At 39.9% G+C, this 19,968-nt stretch overlaps 1 protein-coding gene across 1 annotated transcript in view; it reads right to left on the bottom strand.

The window, feature by feature from the left end:
* The window catches only part of Ofd1 (OFD1 centriole and centriolar satellite protein), a 46,138-nt gene that overhangs the window by 7,498 nt on the left and 18,672 nt on the right, over nt 1–19,968 (bottom strand). Inside the window, exons 10-19 of the mRNA XM_021187793.1 lie at nt 18,179–18,298; nt 16,703–16,776; nt 14,480–14,571; nt 13,253–13,442; nt 12,156–12,286; nt 11,258–11,369; nt 7,233–7,844; nt 6,634–6,787; nt 4,766–4,863; nt 2,387–2,500 (exon numbers count right to left, since the gene is read on the bottom strand). Coding sequence (XP_021043452.1) covers nt 2,387–2,500; nt 4,766–4,863; nt 6,634–6,787; nt 7,233–7,844; nt 11,258–11,369; nt 12,156–12,286; nt 13,253–13,442; nt 14,480–14,571; nt 16,703–16,776; nt 18,179–18,298 — 1,697 coding nt within the window. The remainder of the gene's footprint in view (nt 1–2,386; nt 2,501–4,765; nt 4,864–6,633; nt 6,788–7,232; nt 7,845–11,257; nt 11,370–12,155; nt 12,287–13,252; nt 13,443–14,479; nt 14,572–16,702; nt 16,777–18,178; nt 18,299–19,968) is intronic.

A 19,968-nucleotide genomic window follows, 5' to 3' on the forward strand; every position in this document is an offset into this window, starting at 1 on the left:
GAAAGATTACTTTGTATTTTCCCTCCTTGTGTTGGTGTTTTTCATCTATTATCCTTTGTAGGGGTGGGTTTATGGATATTGTGTTTCTGTCATGGAATATCTTTGTTTCTCCATCTATGGTAATTGAGAGTTTTGCTGGGTATAGTAGTCTGGGCTGGCATTTGTGTTCTCTTAGGGTCTGTATGACATCTGCCCAGGATCTTTTATAGTCTCTGGTGAAAAGTGTGGTGTAATTCTGATAGGTCTGTCTTTATACGTTACTTGAACATTCTCTCTTACTGCTTTTAATATTTTTTGTTTTGTGCATTTGGTGTTTTGATTATTATGTGACAGGAGGAATTTCTTTTCTGGTCCAATCTATGTGTAGTTCTGTAGGCTTCTTGTATGTTCATGGGCATCTCTCTCTTTGGGTTAGGAAATTTTTCTTCTATAATCTTGTTGAAGGTATTTACTGGCCCTTTAATTTGGGAATCTTCACTCTCTTCTATAACTATTATCCTTAGGTTTGGTCTTCTCATTGTGTCCTGGATTTCCTGGATGTTTTTGGGTTAGGAGATTTTTGCATTTTGCATTTTCTTTCACTGTTGTGTCAATGTTTTCTATGGTATCTTCTGCACCTGAGATTCTCTCTTCTATCTCTTGTATTCTGTTGGTGACACTTGGATCTATGACTCCTGATCTCTTTCATAGGTTTTCTAACTCCGGGGTTGTTTCCTTTTGTGATTTCTTTATTGTTTCTATTTCCATTTTTAGATCTTGGATAGTTTTGCTCATTTCCTTCACCTCTTTGATTGTGTTTTCCTGTAGTTCTTTAAGGGATTTTGTGTTTCCTCTTTAAGGGCTTCTAGCTGTTTACCTGGATTCTCTTGTATTTCTTTAAGGGAGTTATTAATGTCCTTCTTCTTAAAGTCCTCTATCACCATCATGAAAAGTGATTTTAGATCTGAATCGTGCTTTTCTGGTGTGATGATGTATCTAGGACTTGTTATGGTGGGATAATTGGGTTCTAGTGATGCCAAGTAACCTTGGTTTCTGTTTCTCCTGTTCTTATGCTTGCCTCCTGCCATCTGATTATCCCTAGTTCTGCCTGCCCTTGCTATATCTGACTGGGGCCTGTCCTTCCTGTGATCCTGGTTGTGTCAGAACTTCTCGTAGTTCAGCTGTCTCTGTGATCCTGAGATCCTGGGTGTGTCAGAGCTCTTAGGAATCAAGCTCCCTCTGGGACCCTGAGATTCTGGTATTTGGTCAAGCTCCTGGGACCCTGTGGTCCTTGGAGTATTAGTGCTCCTGGAGTGTAGCTTCTTCTGGGTGTTGTGGGACTGGCTATGGAGTTAGCACCCAAGGTCTGCTCAGGACACCTCTGATCCTAGGATCCTAGGTGTGTTAGAGCTCCTGGGAGTGGAGCTTCCTCTGGGTGTTTTGGGAATGGTTCTGATCCTATGATCCTGGGAGTGTTGGAACATCTGAGAGTGGATAATCCTCTGGGTGTTATGATCCTGGGAGTGTTAGAACATCTGGGAGTGGATATTCCTCTGGGTGTTATGATTCTGGGAGTATTAGAGCACCTGGGAACGGATCTTCCTCTGGATATTGTGGGACTGGATGGAATTCGAGCCCAAGGTCTGCTCAGGGCACCGGCTCAGACCAGAAGGAACCTGTGCCACTGGTTGGGCAGAGTTCCTGGGTAGCTATGTCCCCTACTTCAAGTTTTTAACACAATTTCTAAAGATGATAAGGTTCCTTATGGGACAGATTTTGCAGAAGAGGAGCAAAAAGTGTAAGTGCAACACCAATCAAGGAAACATTTTTAAAAGAGTAAATGAGAAGTCTTCTCTTGGAGGTTTTCCTTGGCAATTTGCACATGTTCACACAGGGAGAGTCCCTTAAGAAAAATAATGCCAGAAGCCCAAGACTCTATCTATATTTATGAAAGTCCTACAGAACCAGGGATGCCTCAGCAGGTAAAGGCACTTGCTACAAACCTCAGCTTGATCCATGAGAACTGACTGTCACAAGTTGTCCTTTGACCTCCATAGACAAACACACAAAAACAAACAAAAATCCAAACAAACAATTAATGTTAGGCCTAGAGAGATGGCTCAGGGGTTAAAAGTATTTGCTACTCTTCCAGCATTTGGGTCCCAGAACCCATGACCAGGCAGCTCACAACTGCCTGTAGCTTTAACTCCAAAGAATACAATGTCTTCTTCTGGCCTCCCCAGGTAACTCTCAGGCACACTCATGCATATATACAGACACACACCAAAATACATAATTTAATAAATGTAATAACAGAAATCATGTAGGGAATAAGTTACAGAGCACCCAGATCAGCATGCAATATGTAGCTATTGTTTACTGCTAGTTTAAGTAAGGAACCACTTACTTGGGTAGTCGTATGAAATGAGTCTTGAAGACTGAGCAGCTACAGCAACATCTATGCCAGGCATGTCACCAGCAGGGTGGAGTCCCTCTGCTTCAAACTGTTCTGTCTTGTTCCCTGCATCCATATGAGGTACAATTAATTGTGCCATGAGTCCTTAGTAACAGTAGCAAGTGTAGGGAGTGCTATGCAGTGCAGGAGTGGGGAGTGGTAGGGATAGATCGTGGAACACTAAAACTGCCCTTTCCTCCAGAGTTCTAAATCCAACCACTTACAAAGTGCTCAATTCTCAAGTTTCTTTATATTTTAAAGAATTGTATTTGTTCGCAAAAAAAAAAAAATTAATACAGCAATAGAGAATTCATTTGGTTTGCTGATAAAATCCTTTGAGTCAATTTAAACATCAATGATGGAAAGCTAGTCAACACTCTGGTACAGATCAGAGAACTTTGGTAGCTGAAAGCTACTGGAGTAGGAAGTCAGTTTTTGTAATTTTTTAAGGAAAGAGACTCCTACTGGGTTATTCCTGCTCTAGTAGATGATCCTACACCCGTACACTGGTGCACATATAGACAGCTCTGACTGGACTCGGTGGATTGGAGGGAGACAAGTGGCAGGGGGAGTCAAGAAAGAGTTGAGAGAGAACAGACAGTGGCTACAATCAAAATATATTGTATACATGTATGAAATTCTCAAAGAATAAAAATAATGATTTAACAAAGTCATATTAATTGTTGAGTTAAAAAATTGACAAAATTTACTAAGTCGTTTCATTTAACTATTCAGAATATGATTCTTTCAGCTCTGACATTGAAATTATATACAAATGTAAAGAATTCTCAAGCTAGAAAGAGTCTCAGAGGTGATGGACCCTATATTCTTATTATACTTTTAAAGTAGGGTGATACAGTAGGTGATAACTATATAAGGCTATATAGCCAGGGCACCATTTTCTTGACTCTCATCTTAATTTTTGTGTAGCCATGTGGATGTCAGGTCAATGCTCAGTGTCTTTTCTCAGTCATACTCCACCTTATTTTTTGTAACAAAGTTTATCACTTAACCAGAAAGTTCACTGACTTGGCTAGGCTGACTGGCTAGTGAACCCCCAGGGCATCCTCTTGCCTCTACTTCTGGAGTGCACCACTCACCCAGGCTTTATTATGTAAGTGGGCTTTACAGACTGAGCCACTGCCCCCGCCCCTCATTTGAATATTCTTTCACCTCCATTCTACCAATGAAGATGAAGTTTGTTTAAGTCTGAAGAATCAGCAAGATCAATATAACTTAAAGAAAATATCTTCATATTCCACAGAAAGGAAAAAGAGTGAACAATGAAAAACTTACTTATTGAAGTAACCCCAGCCTTGAAATATTCACTTTATGGTATTAGTTTTTACTTGGAAACTATGAATTATACCAATTGTTTTCAAAGGAAATTCAAGAGCACTCTAAAATTCTGTCACAGAAAGATGAAGCAAGCTGACAAGATGGCTCAGCAAGTAAAGGTGCCTACCACTAAGCTTAACTACTGAGTTCAATGCCTGGGACACACAGAGTGAACCAAGAGAAGTGACACATGCAAGTTGTCCTCTCATTTCCACATGTGTGCTATGCTACACAGATAACACGTACATGTTACATGTGCATACACACATAAGAAAAGTGCAATAAACTGTTTAAAAAGAAAAATCAAGCAATGCATCTGTACCATGTCACAATATAGACATGTCCCAACATATGAGTGTTTTGCTAAAAGAAAGCGTTCCTATATTTCTACTTATAAAACCTGATAGATGTGTGTTAGGGTTGGGGTGGGGGGAAAGAGATGGCTCATCAGTAAAAAGAACAGTGGCTGCTCTTAAGGAGGACCCAAGTTCAATTGCTAGTACCCAGCACTCTCATGACAGTTAACAATCATCTGTAATTCTAGCCCCAGGGAATCTGACACACTCTTCTGGCCACTATGAGCACAAGACACAGAGACATACAGGCAGGCAAAACACCTCTACACATAAAAATAAATAATTTTTTAAAAAAATGCTATGTGGCTAGGGAGACTGGCTCCATAAGTAAAGTACTTGCTTTGCAAGGGGAAGGAAGCACCTGAGTTAGAACCCACATAAAAAGGATTATGATAGTAGTGTCTCTAACCCCAACATGACTAAAGCGTGATGGAGGACTAAGACAGGAGAGTCTCCATTAGTTAACTCACAGGCCAGAGAGCCTGGCATATTGGTATACAATGGAACGTTAAGACCCTGCCTTAAAGGTGGTAGATGAAATATGCCACCTCAAGTTGTCCTCTGACCTCTACATAGGTGTCTTGGCACATATGTAAACATGTACATATATACACAAAACCTAATATTCAAAACTTACATCTGAAAGGTGGTTCAAATTCCTCATCTTTCAAAGATTGCTTGTCCACATTTGAAAACTCACTTTTATCTTGCGTTTCAGTTTGTCTCTGATATAAACTAGATTGAAAGAATAAATACATGAACATGAAGTGTAAGTAACAACATAAAAAGCCGAGAATAGGTTGTCTGGCTGTTAAAAATAATTTATAGAACATTTTGCTTTTTTTAAAGATAGGTTCTCTTTGACTGGCCTAGAACTATGTAGACCAAAGTGACCTCAAACTCCTGGAAATTCTATCTCAGACTCCCCAATATAGGAATTATATGCATAAACAAGGATGTTTGGCTCTGCCACTCATTTTTTCACTGGCTTATGAAGAATGGCTCTCTAAGTGCTGCACTTACCACTCTACTAGAGGACCTTGGTTCAATTCCAAGCACCCACATGGCTTTTCGAAACAGCCTGTAACTCCAGTTCTAGGGGATCTCACACCTTCTTCTGGCCTCTGTAGACACCAGGAAGGCATGTGGTACATAAGACTTACATGAAAGCAAAACACCCATACACATTAAAAAAAATGCTTGTCCAGCATGTATGAGATCCTAGTTTCTATTGCAATATATTTCAAAAAAAAAGAAAGATGAAAAGAAAAACGTGTGTGTGTGGTGTGAGAGAGAGAATGGCTCCAGAGGACAGAGCCTGCCACCAGGCATTGTTCTTGGTAACTAGTCTATATTTACTCAGTCATCTCCCTTGTTACCACCCTATGCCCTGAAGTAGACATTGTTCCAAAGAATAGCATACTCTCAATACTATTCCTAGGGTAGTTTTCTAGTAACCACAAAACATTTTCTCTAAAGACACATTCCATATGACATCAGCACAAACCAGTTGAAGATGCAACTGCTCAAGCTAAACTATGTATCAAAGTATAATGACTTTACATAATGTGGGTCTTGATGCTCTTTTTGGATTCCTCATAAGAAAATTCAATACAAGCTGGGCGTGGGGTCTCATACCTGTTGCCTCAGAGTTCAAGAAGCAGGCAGGCAGGCAGGAGGATCACTATAAGTTTGAAGCCAGCCCAGGCAATAAAGCAAATGAGTCTGTCTGAAAACAAAACTACACTCTAAAAGGACCATGGTAGGCACATAAAGCAGTTTTCAAGTATGCACAGGCAGCATTTATAAACATCAGGTACCCAACTGGAGCCCACAAGTAGGGATTCAGAATCTCCTATTGTGGTCCTGCCTGTGAATTACAGCTCAGGCAACCCACTGGCCTGATCCACTTCTTCCTACATTGACAGTCATACCCTAGTGTCCATCATTACCTCAGAATTTGTTTCAATGATACACAAACTGAAACCTTGTTTATATTTAAATGCCAAAACATTTCTGTCGTTGTTTGTTTTTGAGACAGGGTCTGTCTATATAGCCCTGGCAGTCCTGGTACTCAGCCTGTAGACCAGGCTGACCTTGAACTCAGAGATCCATCTACCCCTGCCTCATGAGTGCTGGGAATAAAGTTGTGTGCCACCACTCCTGACCCTCAAAACATATTTTTAAATGACACTTTGATGTATGAAATTTCTCCAAGTCTCAAAATGAGCCCAATTTATTTGCTATGACAAACTTTACAAGCAACTATTTATCTTTATGAACCAAATCCATTCACAGACCCAGGAAGATATTTATTCACACAATTATTGCACACACTCTCTCATAACTCAAATGTCTTTCAAAGACTACAAATGACTTTACAATCTAACTGTAAATTCCAGACTGCCACATGATCTTTAACACTGCCTTAAAAAGGCCAAAGGAGTAAAGGTCAAATCAGCAGATCAGCATGATTCAACAGACAATGAGGAGAAAATAACTAACCAGGCATTTTGCTCTGGAAGACCAGAGAAGCTGTGCCTAGATGGAACAGGTGATGGCTGGGCTGTTCTCTCAGGACAAGGACTAGGGGAAGCAGCAGGTGATGCAGAAACTCTGTCAAAAGAGCTGGAGGAGGTCATGTGTAATCTCCCGAGACCTATGAGGAAGAATGAATCAGGGCAAAAATGTTACAAACTGCATGGAGAAGATATCAAAGTATTTTTTTAAAGCTCTATTAACTTGAAAATAAATTCTACACAATCCTTGCAAATAGCCAAGCTTGATGGATGAGAACCAAAAAGGGTCAAGCACCAAAATCAAACTGTAGAAGTAACATGGAGCATACAACTAATCAGCAGCGAGACAAGGGCAATGTGCTCCCTCAACACTTCTGGGTGCTAAGGAAACTAGACCTTAACACCCTTTGTATTGCCAACTTCCACAGCAATCCTGTGACATGGAAGGGCTACCACTGTTGACCAGAGTATGCTAGGATGAGAACAGCCAGCCACCAGTGCTGGAACAGATGTCCCAGGCTGCCTATGGAGCATGTTGCCCAAGTCTAAAGCACCTATGTCATAACCCTCTGGACAGTGACTTACCTTCCAGATACATTTCATTATCAAGACTTCTTCTCGATTTTGGATGGGGTGTAGAGGAGAGGCGTGTGGAGGAAGAGGTCCTGCGTGGCCGTGAAACCACACTGCCCATGAACGCTTTGGACACATCACTCCTTTCTTCCTTCAGCATGTCCCCAAGAGGCTGTTCAGAGACAACTCTGTCCTCTGCAGAAACAGGTCTGTCCATGGAACTGGAAGCTATGCTTCTGAGAGCTCCCACCGAGTATACAGATGAAGGACTCTTTGCCCGCTGAGGGCTCATAGAAGGATTCTGAGTAGCTCTTTGATAGTAAGTTCTGAATGCCTTTTCCAAGCGTTCTGCCTCTTGCTCTAGCTCTCTTACTTTGGCTTTAGTACTACTGGCTATAAACTCAAAGTCAGAGTCTGGGGAACTAGCTTCTGTTGCTGTATTTACATAAGGTGGGACCCTTGACATAACTGCACCTGCCATAGCCTTGTTCTGTTCTAGGGGTACATTCAAGAAATCCCCACTTGTATCTTCATTGCGGGGTGCCATCTTGCCACTCAATAGGAGGCCACTCAGAGAATGAATCAGAGAGTGCTTTGGATTTCGGAACACTTCATTCTCTAGGGCTGCAGATCACAAAAACAAAATTTGAGAAATGAGGAGAAAAGGTTATGAATAAAATTAAATTATACTTAGAAATATTTTTTAAAGTGGTAAAAACAAGCCTATAGATTAAACAGTTTCTGAATCCATACTCATACTCAATAATATTTACTGAAAGCTGCCTTCATGTACCAAGCCTTTATAAACACAATAAATTTCACAATCTGTTACACATGAGTCTACAATAACTACGTCTGAAAAGTTAAAACATATAATTTACTGGGTACAGTCTAGCCAGAACTGAACTATAGCAAACACATTTAATCTTTGTTTATTCCAACCAGCATGAGAATATTCACACATCTGACTACAATATAATTAGTCTCTTGACAAGCCCAAGTGTCAAAAAACCTGGCCAAACTGGCCAGAAATTCCCACTGCTCTCTGCTGGGAAAGGGAATGGGGGTCTTCCTGACATGGGAACCACATGATCAGCAATTCCTAGAGCTCCTGAGATTTCCGAGCATAAATCTAGTGTCTATGTTGCCTCTAACCCTGAAACAGCTCCTTATGATACTACAAAACCAAGTATACAATGGGCTAGAGGTAGGCCATGTGTGTGGAGGAGTGCAAGAGGGCCTAGCTTCACTGAACAACTTTCACATTACAAGACCATTATAACTTCAGTGGCAGACAGTCTGGCAAACAACTGCTAACAGAAAACAAGGCATTGGAAAAGAGTTTAGAAGTGAATAAAGACCTAGAAATAAACTAGTGAAGGTGTAAGGAAAAAGTGACTGATAAAAGTCCAAGCAGGAACTGAGGAATACAAAAAAAGAGGAAGGATGAGAAACAAGCTGAACTGTAACAAATATACACTGGGCCCAAAACCAACTGAAGAACAAAGTATTCAAGCTCTTCTCCTCTTTCCATGAAGCAGGGAGAAGAGACATTCACAACAAAGGCATTAATGAATTATTGGCAGTAACTAGTGCCTGAGGGGCTTCCAGATACCAGGTCATGCCCTATACTAGTCTATCTTTGCCCACTGTGACCCAATAGGGATTATCTCCATTATAAATGGGGAACTTGAAGACGTTCTAAACAACTTCAACTGAAGGCAAAAACAAAAGAGGTCTCCAACTCTGAAAGCAATGTCTATCCTGCTTCTCTTACGTATTTATACACAGGTCTGGTAAGGAATATATAGATAATATGGAAAAGCTTGTTAGCCTTAACCAAGTCAGTCTCTCTCACTCCTCCCTCCCTCCCCCCTCATAGACATACATACACACATACACACACACACACACACACACACACACACACACACACACACACACGTGAAAGAAAATATTGATATGGGGGTATGGAAGCAATAAGATACTCAAAGTATAAGCACTTGCCACTAAACATTTCAGTTTAATCTAGGGATCCATATCATGGAAGGAGAGAACAGATTCCTTCCTTTCTACAAGTTGTTCTTGAACCTTAATATGCATCCCCAGCCCCCACATACACACACCCCAAAACAAATAGAAAAAAATTAGAAAACAAGTTTGGGCACAGCTGTGCCACCTGCACACCTGGCCTGTTTAGGGTATCTATAAAGGTGAGTGAAGCACTTTAGCTGATGACTCAGTTGATATTCCTAAGTAGAAGTTTCATTTCTGTTATGATTTTTGTTTCTATAGCATTTCCCTAATACAGTATTACTAAGTGATTAATAGATCACAGTTATTGTATTTGTACAACCACCTGAAACTTTACACACACACACACACACACACACACACACACACACACACACACACACACAAAGTTCAAATTGTCTCTTGGAGCCAGGGAGCTGGCTCAGTCGGTAAAAGTGATTGCTGTACAAGCCTGACTACCTGAGTTCAATCCCTGAAACCCACATAAAAGTGACCTGGGTGCCTACTGCTGCAGCCGTGGCAAGACTATATATGGGAGGAACCAACTGTTCTCTTAATTGGGTTTGAGGTCTTTTCCACTGGATAGAGTTCACTGTAACTGTTACTGCTACTATAAACATGGTCAAAACCCATGGGTAGAGTTGGAGAAATGGCTTGGCAGTTAAGAACACTAGCTCTTTCAGAGGACCCAAGTTCAGTTCTGAGTACCCACTAAAATTAGTTTATAACTAAGTCTAAGGAATCGAATGTCCTCCTGTGGCCTACATAAGTAACAGGTATGCACACAATACACTTACATATATAGGTGAAATGGCCCTATACATAAAATTAAAATTAATTATAATCATAAAAATTAAAAATAATAAATCTTCAAAAAGCAAACATCAACAAAAATATGGGTAGCTAGGTATGGTGGCGCATACCTTTAATGACAGCACTAGGGAGGCAGAGGCAAGGGGATCTCTGTGAGTCTGAGGCCATCCTGGTCTACATAGTAAGTTCCATGACAGCCAGGGCTATGTAGAGAGACCTTATTTCAAAAAAAAAAAAAAAAGTGGGTAGAGAAACCATAGATCCAAGAGGAAATCTTTTAATGTTGCTTATGATGTTGGTTAAATGGTTACGATGTCAAACTGCAATCTAAATATGAACATAAAGTTGTTCTGCTCACAACCTTGGTTAGAGAAGCTTCTTATTGCAGTGGGTAATGGTTAATGCAGAGACTCATAAATGTTCAAAGTGCCAAGAATAAGCAACTGCAAATGCTGACCCATAGGAGGGACATCTCTAACAACACATCCCAGAAGCTCAGGGAATATCAGGGAAGAGGGTATGAAAAGAATGTAAACCCTGGCAGATGACAAGTGCTGTAAAATGCTGTCTTCTGGACATGACATTGCTGTTGCACATGTAAACTCAGAGTAACTATGATTATCTACACAAGACAGTTAAAAATACCAGCACTGGGGACTAGGTGGGGCCCCTCATAGCTGAGGAGTGATTAGCAGTTGTTTGGGGGTAGTGGCACTGACAGGCTGCCTATACCACAGGGAATGACCTCAAAACGATGCACATATGGACAACAGTACCTGGACTCAGTGGGTTCCATAGGGAACAAAGAGGTGAAGCTGAAAGGAAGAAATAATGATGGAAGGCAGAAGCTAGAAAGAGAGAGAAGGGTGGATAACATCTAGGAAATAGTCAAAGAATTAAAGAAAAAAGCTACATGTAGGAGCACACATCTGCATTCCTATGCCAGTTAGAGGTAGGAGCAGCAGGACAATGGGCAGGTACTGCACAGGTTAGCTAGCCTGGAGTAGACAGTACAGACACTAAAACAAGAGACTCACTGCCGCGCTAAGGGAGAAGCAGAAAACTAATTCTTGAAAAGTCCTGTAACCCCCACCAGAGTGCCACAGTGCTCTGCTGCTCTCCGTATCTGTTTCTCTCTCTTACACATGCACATGCACACATAATAAACAATTTTTTAAAAAGTTTCCAACCTATCTGAGTTTGTTTTAGTTGTGACTTTAACTCAGCCACCTGAACAGTTAACCTTTTGATAGAAGCATCATATTCTACTATCTGGGTCCTTAGCTGTGCAGAATTTTCAATCTGAAAAAGAAATATATACAATTATAGCTTGCTCTAAAAAGAAAATGTCTTTTATTGTGCTTATATTCTTTATTTTGTCAATTCTAAGAACCCTTTACACCAACAATCAATAGGATGACCTCTATTAAAACAACACCCAGCCCGGCGTGGTGGCGCACGCCTTTAATCCCAGCATTTGGGAGCAGAAGCAGGTGAATTTCTGAGTTTGAGGCCAGCCTGGTCTACAGAGTGAGTTCCAGGACAGCCAGGGCTACACAGAGAAATAGCCTGTTTCAAAAACCAAAAAACCAAAAACAAAAAAAAACAAAAAACAAAAAAACAAACAAGTTTTGTTTTTTTTTTTTTTGAGACAAGGTCTCTCCCTATTGTAGAGCTCAAGGAGATTCATCTACCTCTGCCTCTTAAGTGCTAGGATTAAATGTGCGTGCCACCTGTCTAACATCAGCTATTCTTTTTATTGCTCGCAGGAAGAAATTACAGTGACACAGTAGCTGTGTGTAAGCCACACAGCAGTTATCCAGAGACAACAGGAATTACCAGGACTTCTGAGAAGTTTAGGTCTACCTACATAAGTTTGCTTTCCTTCCAGGGCTATTATCATTAGGAATATGAAGTCAAAATCACCAGAGAATTTTCTCACACGAGAAAGGCTCTTTTGCAATGTTGACTTAAGGAATTATTTGTACTCAAATAATCTGATTTCACTGGCTTGATACGTGTAAGCTTTCTATAACTATTATAAAGCAGCCTGGCATAATTCCCGTAAGAATAAAGACCAATACTCACTTCACTCTGCAGCTGTTTCTCAAGAGTCTGCCTATGAGTTTCAAAGTCCTTATGCTCCAGTGCCATAACCTTTTCTGTTTTCTGTAATTCCTTCTGAAAAATTACAAGCTCAGGAGGTGGCTGAGTTATGCCTAAGAAGGTTTAAGAAAAAAAGAAAAAAATTCCTAGTCATTATCAATCTTAAATTTGCCTATCTCACTAAAAAGAAAAAGCAGATAGAGAGGTTAAAAATACTTTTCTTTCTTTGTACTCATGCAATTAATATTCTACTAATCCTATTAAGTGACCTAAGAACCATCTTGAGTCACAAATTTCAGAATAAAATAATTTAATACATGTTAATATAATTGGATTCTCTGAAAGCCCTCTAAGATAAAGAATTCTTTCAAATTCTTAAATTAACCCAATAGCCTATCTCTTTCCCATACCACATGCAGAAAGTATTCTAACAAAGAGCTCTCCAGTTGTCACCTGTCAGTGCCTGTCCTTAGTTTCATGTCATATGAACAGCAGCCTGTGGCATTTAGGCTCCAGAAATAAGGTTAATGGTGCTCTCCACCTGGATCACCCAAAGACCCCTTTCGTAAAGTGTGCCTTATGTAGGGTAATCATAAAGGATAATGTAGTAGAAACTGGGTCAGAATGTTAGGACTCTCTTAGAACTAGGGGCTTAGGAGAGGCAGCAACTTCCAGAGGTATACTGAGTAAGCAAAGGCACAGAGCACTGGTGGGAGCCCTCTGGTTGAGAATCACAGTAGCCAGGCAGTCCAGACTGTTGTACCTGGAGGCCAAGGCTAGGAATAGAAATGATTACAATTTTAACCTCTTCTCCCTGCCTTGCTCCAAGTGCTTATTGGCTCACCTGAGGCAACAGTCAGAGGACATGAACCCTGAAGATACCCACAGAGGCAGTTACTTAACATATATTACTTAAATGAAACTCCTAACTATGCAATAGCAAACAAAACATAAGCAACTTCAATGTCAGGATATTAAATATTCTCCCAATGGAAGCCTCCCTTACAGATAGGTAGTACTTCTATAATCCTGACCTAATGGAAATTACAGAAACATGCAGATCACAGAAAAAGACTTACGGTCTAGGAGTCGTAAGTTTTCATTCCTATTCTCTTCCAGTTGCTGTTTAAGTAATTTATTTTGTGCCTGAAGCTCCACCTTCTCTTCTTTCAGTTGTGAGTAATCACTCATCTCTTTCACCTTTTCATTCAGCAAGTGGTTTTGTTTTGACATTGCTAAAAACTGAGCTTTCACAGACTCCAGTTCCAGCTAAAATAGAAAAGGGAAAACTTGTACCTGAAAACGTTCACAGCACTGCCAAAGGAAAGGCTGGAAGGCTATGTGAATGTGAGCATCACAAATGAATGACAGTGACTAGCAGAGATGGGTAACAAGATCTCTTCTGCACTGCTGATAGGCCAGCAGCTCAGAGCCTATAGCAATAGATATCTATCTGTCCTAGTGAGCAAGTGTAGAAGGGTATATGGAAGGGTATATGGTGAACGCAATTTGGAGTCAATTCCCAAATGCCACCAATACAACTGCATGATATAACAAGACATTTAAAAAACATAAACAGATAAAAGGTGAATACCGTCTCTACTGCTGTGAGGTGCTTTCATTTTCTTAATCTAATGTGTGCCAAGGATGCAAAGGTAAAGTTTACCTAAAGAATCCACTTCATTTTATTTTAGATGGGGTCTCACTTATCCCTTGCTGGTAAGATAGAAGATAATATCTACTGGTCACTTGTTATAGGTACTTCACCCAAATCTCCCAACGATCATGCTTTGTTAGTAATATCTCTAAGATTACAGTCACAGAACATGCCTAAAGGCACATAAGCAGTTAAGGAGGGAGAGATGATTTAAGCAGCAAGATTCTTAGATTCAAGCTCTTTTTCTATGTGCCTTTGCTTAAAATTAGAACCCACTCTACTAACTTCAGCCATCACCTTCTTAGTCTTAAACTAATCAGTCCAAACAGATGAAAAAGATGGCATAAGGAGGTAAAGACATAGTTCAATGTCAAGACCATTGACTGTTCTTCCAAAGAACCAGAGTTCGATTCCCAGAATGGAGATTCCCTCGTGGCAGCTAAGAACCCTGGGTAACTTCAGTTCCAAGGGGATCTCTTGCCCTCCACAGACACTGTACACATGTGGTGCACAGACATACATGTAGACAAAACTCCCATACACATAAAATAAAAATAAATCTTAAAACACCTCTATATTCTCTATAAATAAAGAAGCATTAACCCTAACATGTCATTAAGGAAAGTTAAAAAATAGGTTTAACAATTACCTCAACTTCTTTTATACGCTTAACAGATTTACTGAGTTCTTCCTTTTTTGAATTAATAACTGTGATCTCCTCTTGCAAATGAATAGTTTTTTCTGAGGAATAAAGAAAAATAATGATTTCCTACTGAACATAAAAGACATTTACTAATTTATGGCCACTCTGTGAGATCTAATCACTACTGTCTCATAGTTTAAAGCAACAAGTTTATCAGCCAAAATCATAGTGGGCAAATAAGAAATAAGTTCCATTACCCATGAGTGATGCCAAATTACAACTGCCATATATGCAGTAAAATTCCTACTACATGCTAACCAGTTACTCTCTCTGGGCAGGGCATGGGACCTTAATGTGAAGAGTGCCTACTTGCCACGCCCACTCTAGTGGTGATTCACAACAGGCCTGAAAACCTGAAAGAGTCCTGAGGAAAAGAGTCTCAAAGAGATTCAGCCTCCTGGAGTCCTGGCACTTCCAATAATCTATATACATGAACCCTATCTGCATGCTAGTATGGTGTATGCTCTCTTTCAATATTACTAATGCCTTTAAAGATTAAACTTTTACCATAGGTGAAATACATACCCTTAAAGCCAGTGTTCCAAAGTCCTAAAAATTCCTTAAAGCGAGGAGCTCAAAATTCAGTGAAAAGGTTACTTTCATATGCAAGTATTTACCAAGGCCTAGGAAATAGTGGGGTTGTGGTATTGCATTATTCATGAGAAGGTCTGCTAGTGCGGAACCCCCTGGTGCTAGCTTTCACAAGGCTCAAAGGAGTAGCACAAATTGTGATTAAGGTGTGAAATCTTTACCTGTCTTTAGCTGACCCTAGGCAGAACTGCTTTATCTTAACTGTAAACATTACCTGGCTCCTGTAAGTCCCTTTGAAGTCATTCCTCTGTTTTGTGTCAAGTAACTTCAATGTTCTTTGCCTACTGTGACATCCTACCCCTTTGTTCTCTGTACTTTATAACCCTGGTGTTCACTTTATGAGAATACATTCAGTTTTACACCCTCTCTCATGTGGACTGTTTGTCACTCATCCGCCGAATCCTTGCTCACCTGCAACAGAGACCTGTTCCCCACAGATCGGGGACCCAAAGTGAGGTCCAGTCTGTGGCACCTACTTTCCTTAAAAGCAAAGATCTGTTTTCCTCCTCTAGTTTTTCCTTCCTGTAACAAAACTCTATGCAGATATTTATGTAAAAGAAAATTTACTAAATCTAAATACACCAGAGCACTAAACTATAAGATGCAGCTGCTTCTATAAGACAGGACCAAAAGGAGCCACACAGTTGGTATCTAGTCAATAAAATAAGCAGCTCTAGTTTACTTCAAAAATGTTTGAAATTTCCAAAGATCATGTTCTTTTCACAATTTCCTACAAATATACTAAAAAGTAAAATACGTGAAAATTAAAAACGTATTCAACTTTCATAGACTCAGATCAACGTAAACTTGAAACTTAGAAAGTATAAAGATATGTAAGAAAAAAAGGACAATGAAACCTGGTCACAGGACAGAGAAAGTAAAATTTTCTATAATGGAGGTGGAGAGATGGCTCAGCAGTTAAGAGCACTGGCTGTTCTTTCAGAGGACCTGGGCTCAATTCCCAGCACCCACATGGCAGCTCACAATCTTTAACTCCAGCTCCAGGGGATCCAATATGCCTTACTGACTTCCACGGACACTGCATGCACATGGTGCAGACATATATGCGGCAAAACACTCACACGCATAAAATCAAAATAAATCTTTAAAAAAGAAATGAAGAGCCAGTGAGATGGACTAGTGGGTAAAAACACCTGCTGCTATGTCTGACAACCCAATTTCAATGCTAGGGACCCAACTATAGAAGGACAAAAACCGAGTCCCATTAAGTCCTGTGACTTCTACATGCACACTATTTAACACATACACCCCCCAACAAATAAATATGCAAATAAATGTTTTATAATAAGTGGAAGCCAAATTTAAGAACATATATACAAGAGATGCCAGGGAGTAGTGGCACATACCTTTAATCCCAGCACACAGAAGGCAGAGGCAAGTGAATCTCCAAATTAGAGACCAACCTGTTCTACAGAGTGAGTTTCAGGACAACCAGGATACAGAAACCCTATCTTGAGAAACCAAAGCAAGAAACAAACAAAAAGAATATATCACAGATGTAACTTAGGAGGCTAGTAACCTATATCAGAACTGAAATGAGCCATCCATCCACATCACCTTTATTCTTCCTTTCCTCTTCCAGGAGTTTATTTGTCCTAGCAATGTAGTCATCCTTTAGCTCCAGTTGGTACCTGAGAATCAGAATGACTAAAATGAGGTCCTTGCCATCTACCTGGAGAGACCACTAATCCTGAGGAGCTTATCTGTGGCCCAGCATACCTAAAGTACCAACATGGCTTAGGAGAAACTTCAAAGTCTCAGTTCTAAGGCCAGGCAACAGAACTTTAAAGATCAAAGGTCCAATAAACCCTCCATCCTATAAATATAGTCCCAAACTCAATTACACAAAATGAAGGATGTTAACATGGGGTTACTGAAAACAACTACTTTTCCACTGGCCTCAATTTATACAGAGAGTATAAAAGGAAACAAAGAAAAGCTTACCTAGCATACAACAGATTCTGTATCCCCAGAGATGGCAAGGCATTCAGTCATTTGTAATCTGCCTGTGCAATCTCCGCAATCCCAATCAAGACAAGAACTTTTGTTCTTAGGGTTTATATACAATTGAGAGCCTACTGGTATTAGGTCCATATCAGCAATAGCAAAGGGGATGTTACCATGGAGTTTTACTTATTTTCTTCAGTTATCACTAGTCAGAGATGGGCAAAAAGAAAGACAGACCCTCCTGTAATAAACATCCTTCACCCCTACCATTGCTGAAACCAACGACAAATATTAAAGGTTATTAGATGGAAAATGTACACCTGCCACTGAGAAAAATTACCATCCAATTATCCTTGCTCTTGGGTTCTATTCTCTGGCCCATAAAATTCAGACTAGAGTACCTGGATATGGTGGCACACATTTGCTATCACTGACCTTGGGAGCACAGAACAAGAGAATCAAGAATTTTGGGTCAACCTGGGCTACATAGCAAGAAGCAGAAGAGAAGGAGGGTGAGCCAAATTAACTGTAGCTGTCATTTTTCATTTCCCTGCATCACCTTTTGCTTCATGTAGTTTACTTTAGCTCCCTTCTTTTGATTCTGGCTGTACAGAGTCTTGAGAGAACAAAGCTCAAGTTCTCAATTAAATTCTACCTTAAACAACTTGTAATTGTTATTGACATTCATCTCAGTGGCAGCATGAGAACAATGACTAAAGTAATCAGAATTCCAATTTTACAGCTGTTCAGCTACACAAACGAAGCAAGACATATGGTGCCCTAAGGTTAAATGGAATAATTATACAATCTAATACATACTTATATATGTAAGGTTAAAGTAAATCACAAGCCCTCACAGTCAGAGGAGTTATGAATAAGAGTATCTGATGTAATTCTCTACACTGTATGCTTTAGAAACCATCTTAAATATTTATCAAAAAATGTATCATTTGTCAAAGAAAATAGTTTTGCTCAAACACTGAATTTTGTCATGTAAATATTAGTCTTATTACTTTATCAATTTTGGCTACATTTTCACCAACTTAATTCAAACATATTACTCTTTTACAAACACCCAACAATTACTTTAGAAGTTCAGTTTTGAGTTTCTGATCATAGGTCTCTTCAATATTCTTCAGATTCTGTTCCCGTCTCTCAAGTGCCTCAGCCTCACTTTTAATTTTTTCTTCTTGGAGCTTCTGGGTCCTGAAATTAACCAAAAAAAATTTGTAGGAAAGCAGACTGCAATTTATATGACTGTCCTAAATAGGAAGTAAAGGAGAAAGTCTCCCTATATTTTACAAACTGACCTACTTACTGTATATCAGACTGGGGAGGGAGCAGAACAGGGGTACCTGGCTTAAAGAAGTGGAAAGGAGTCAATGCCAAAGTCCTTTCTTACAAGAGAGAACTAACATCTTAAAACTGCCTAGGAGGGCAGTTTTGGCAGTTGGTGCCAAGCCTGAGTTTGATCCCCAGGACCCACATCCACATGATAGAAGGAAAAGAACTGACTCTTACAAGTTGTCCTCTAACCTCCACTGCTGTGGCATGCATGAACCCAGTCACACACCAATAAGTTTTAATTAGTTTTATTTTTTTAATTTTTAAAAAAGAATTATTTATGAGTATACTGTAGCTGTCTTCAGACAGCACCACAAGAGGGCATTGGATTCCATTACAAATAGTTGTGAGCCACCATGTGGTTACTCACATTGAACCCAGAACCTCTAGAAGAGCAGCCAGTGCTCTTAACTGCTGAGCCATCTCTTCAGCCCCTAGTTTTAAAATTAAACACACACACACACACACACACACACACACAAACACACACACACACAACAAACTAGTTACATCGTGAGCCCATGCTTATAATTCTAACACTAGACAGGCAGAAGGATCATTACAAGTCCAAGGCTAGCCTGGTGTACATAGTGAGTTTGAGGTCATCCAGGGTTAAAAACAAAATGAAACATATGTCAAAAAAACAAAAAACAAAAAACAGCAGCAACAAAACCAACCAAACAAACAAACTAAAGCATAACAAAAACCTGGCTATAGATAGTAAGTGGCCACAATCAATTTAGAAGTAAAGAATACTGTTACAAAAGCACAAACAAAAGTAGGCTTACACACATAAATGTTTGTTCCATAATACTGTTTACAACTGCTAGATCTAATTCAGTAGCCCATAGATACTAAAGGCTTAAGACTTGCTTTCAACATTTAATAATCTACTGATTAAATACTGAAAAGAGAGGATGACAGAAGGGAATTAAGATGGAAGGAAGAGAGGGAGAGAGGGAGGGAAGGAGAAGTCCTATTCTTCTGTACATTAGCCTACAAGGTCTTCCTGGAGACATTTAAATGGGTAGTATTAGCCGTTCTCTACCTCCCAGGTACTGCAGAGAACAAGCCATTCTGAGAACCACTACCTAAAGTTACTGCTTCAAGAATTAAGCAAAAGCTCCAGGTGTCGGCACCAGCACCCTCTGCTGGCTAACCTGGAAAGGCATGGAGCTGGAAAAATGCACTTAATTTACATGAATGCTTAGAAGGAGAGGAGAGAAGTGGATATTAAAAGTTAAATAGAGTGCATACCATGTGTGTTCTTTTGTGATTGGGTTACCTCACTCAGGATAATATTTTCTAGTTCCATCAATTTGCCTAAGAATTTCATAAATTCATTGTTTTTAATAGCTGAGTAGTACTCCATTGTGTAAATGTACCATTGAACTGAGCACAGGATCCCCAATGAAGGAGCTAGAGAAAGGACCCAAGGAGCTGAATGGGTTTGCAACCCCACAGGAGGAACAATAATATGAACTAACCAGTACCTCCAGAGTTCCCTGGGACTAAACCACCAACCAAAAAGT

The sequence above is a fragment of the Mus pahari genome, chromosome X, assembly GCF_900095145.1.
Source record: "Mus pahari chromosome X, PAHARI_EIJ_v1.1, whole genome shotgun sequence".
NCBI classification, from domain to species: domain Eukaryota; kingdom Metazoa; phylum Chordata; class Mammalia; order Rodentia; family Muridae; genus Mus; species Mus pahari.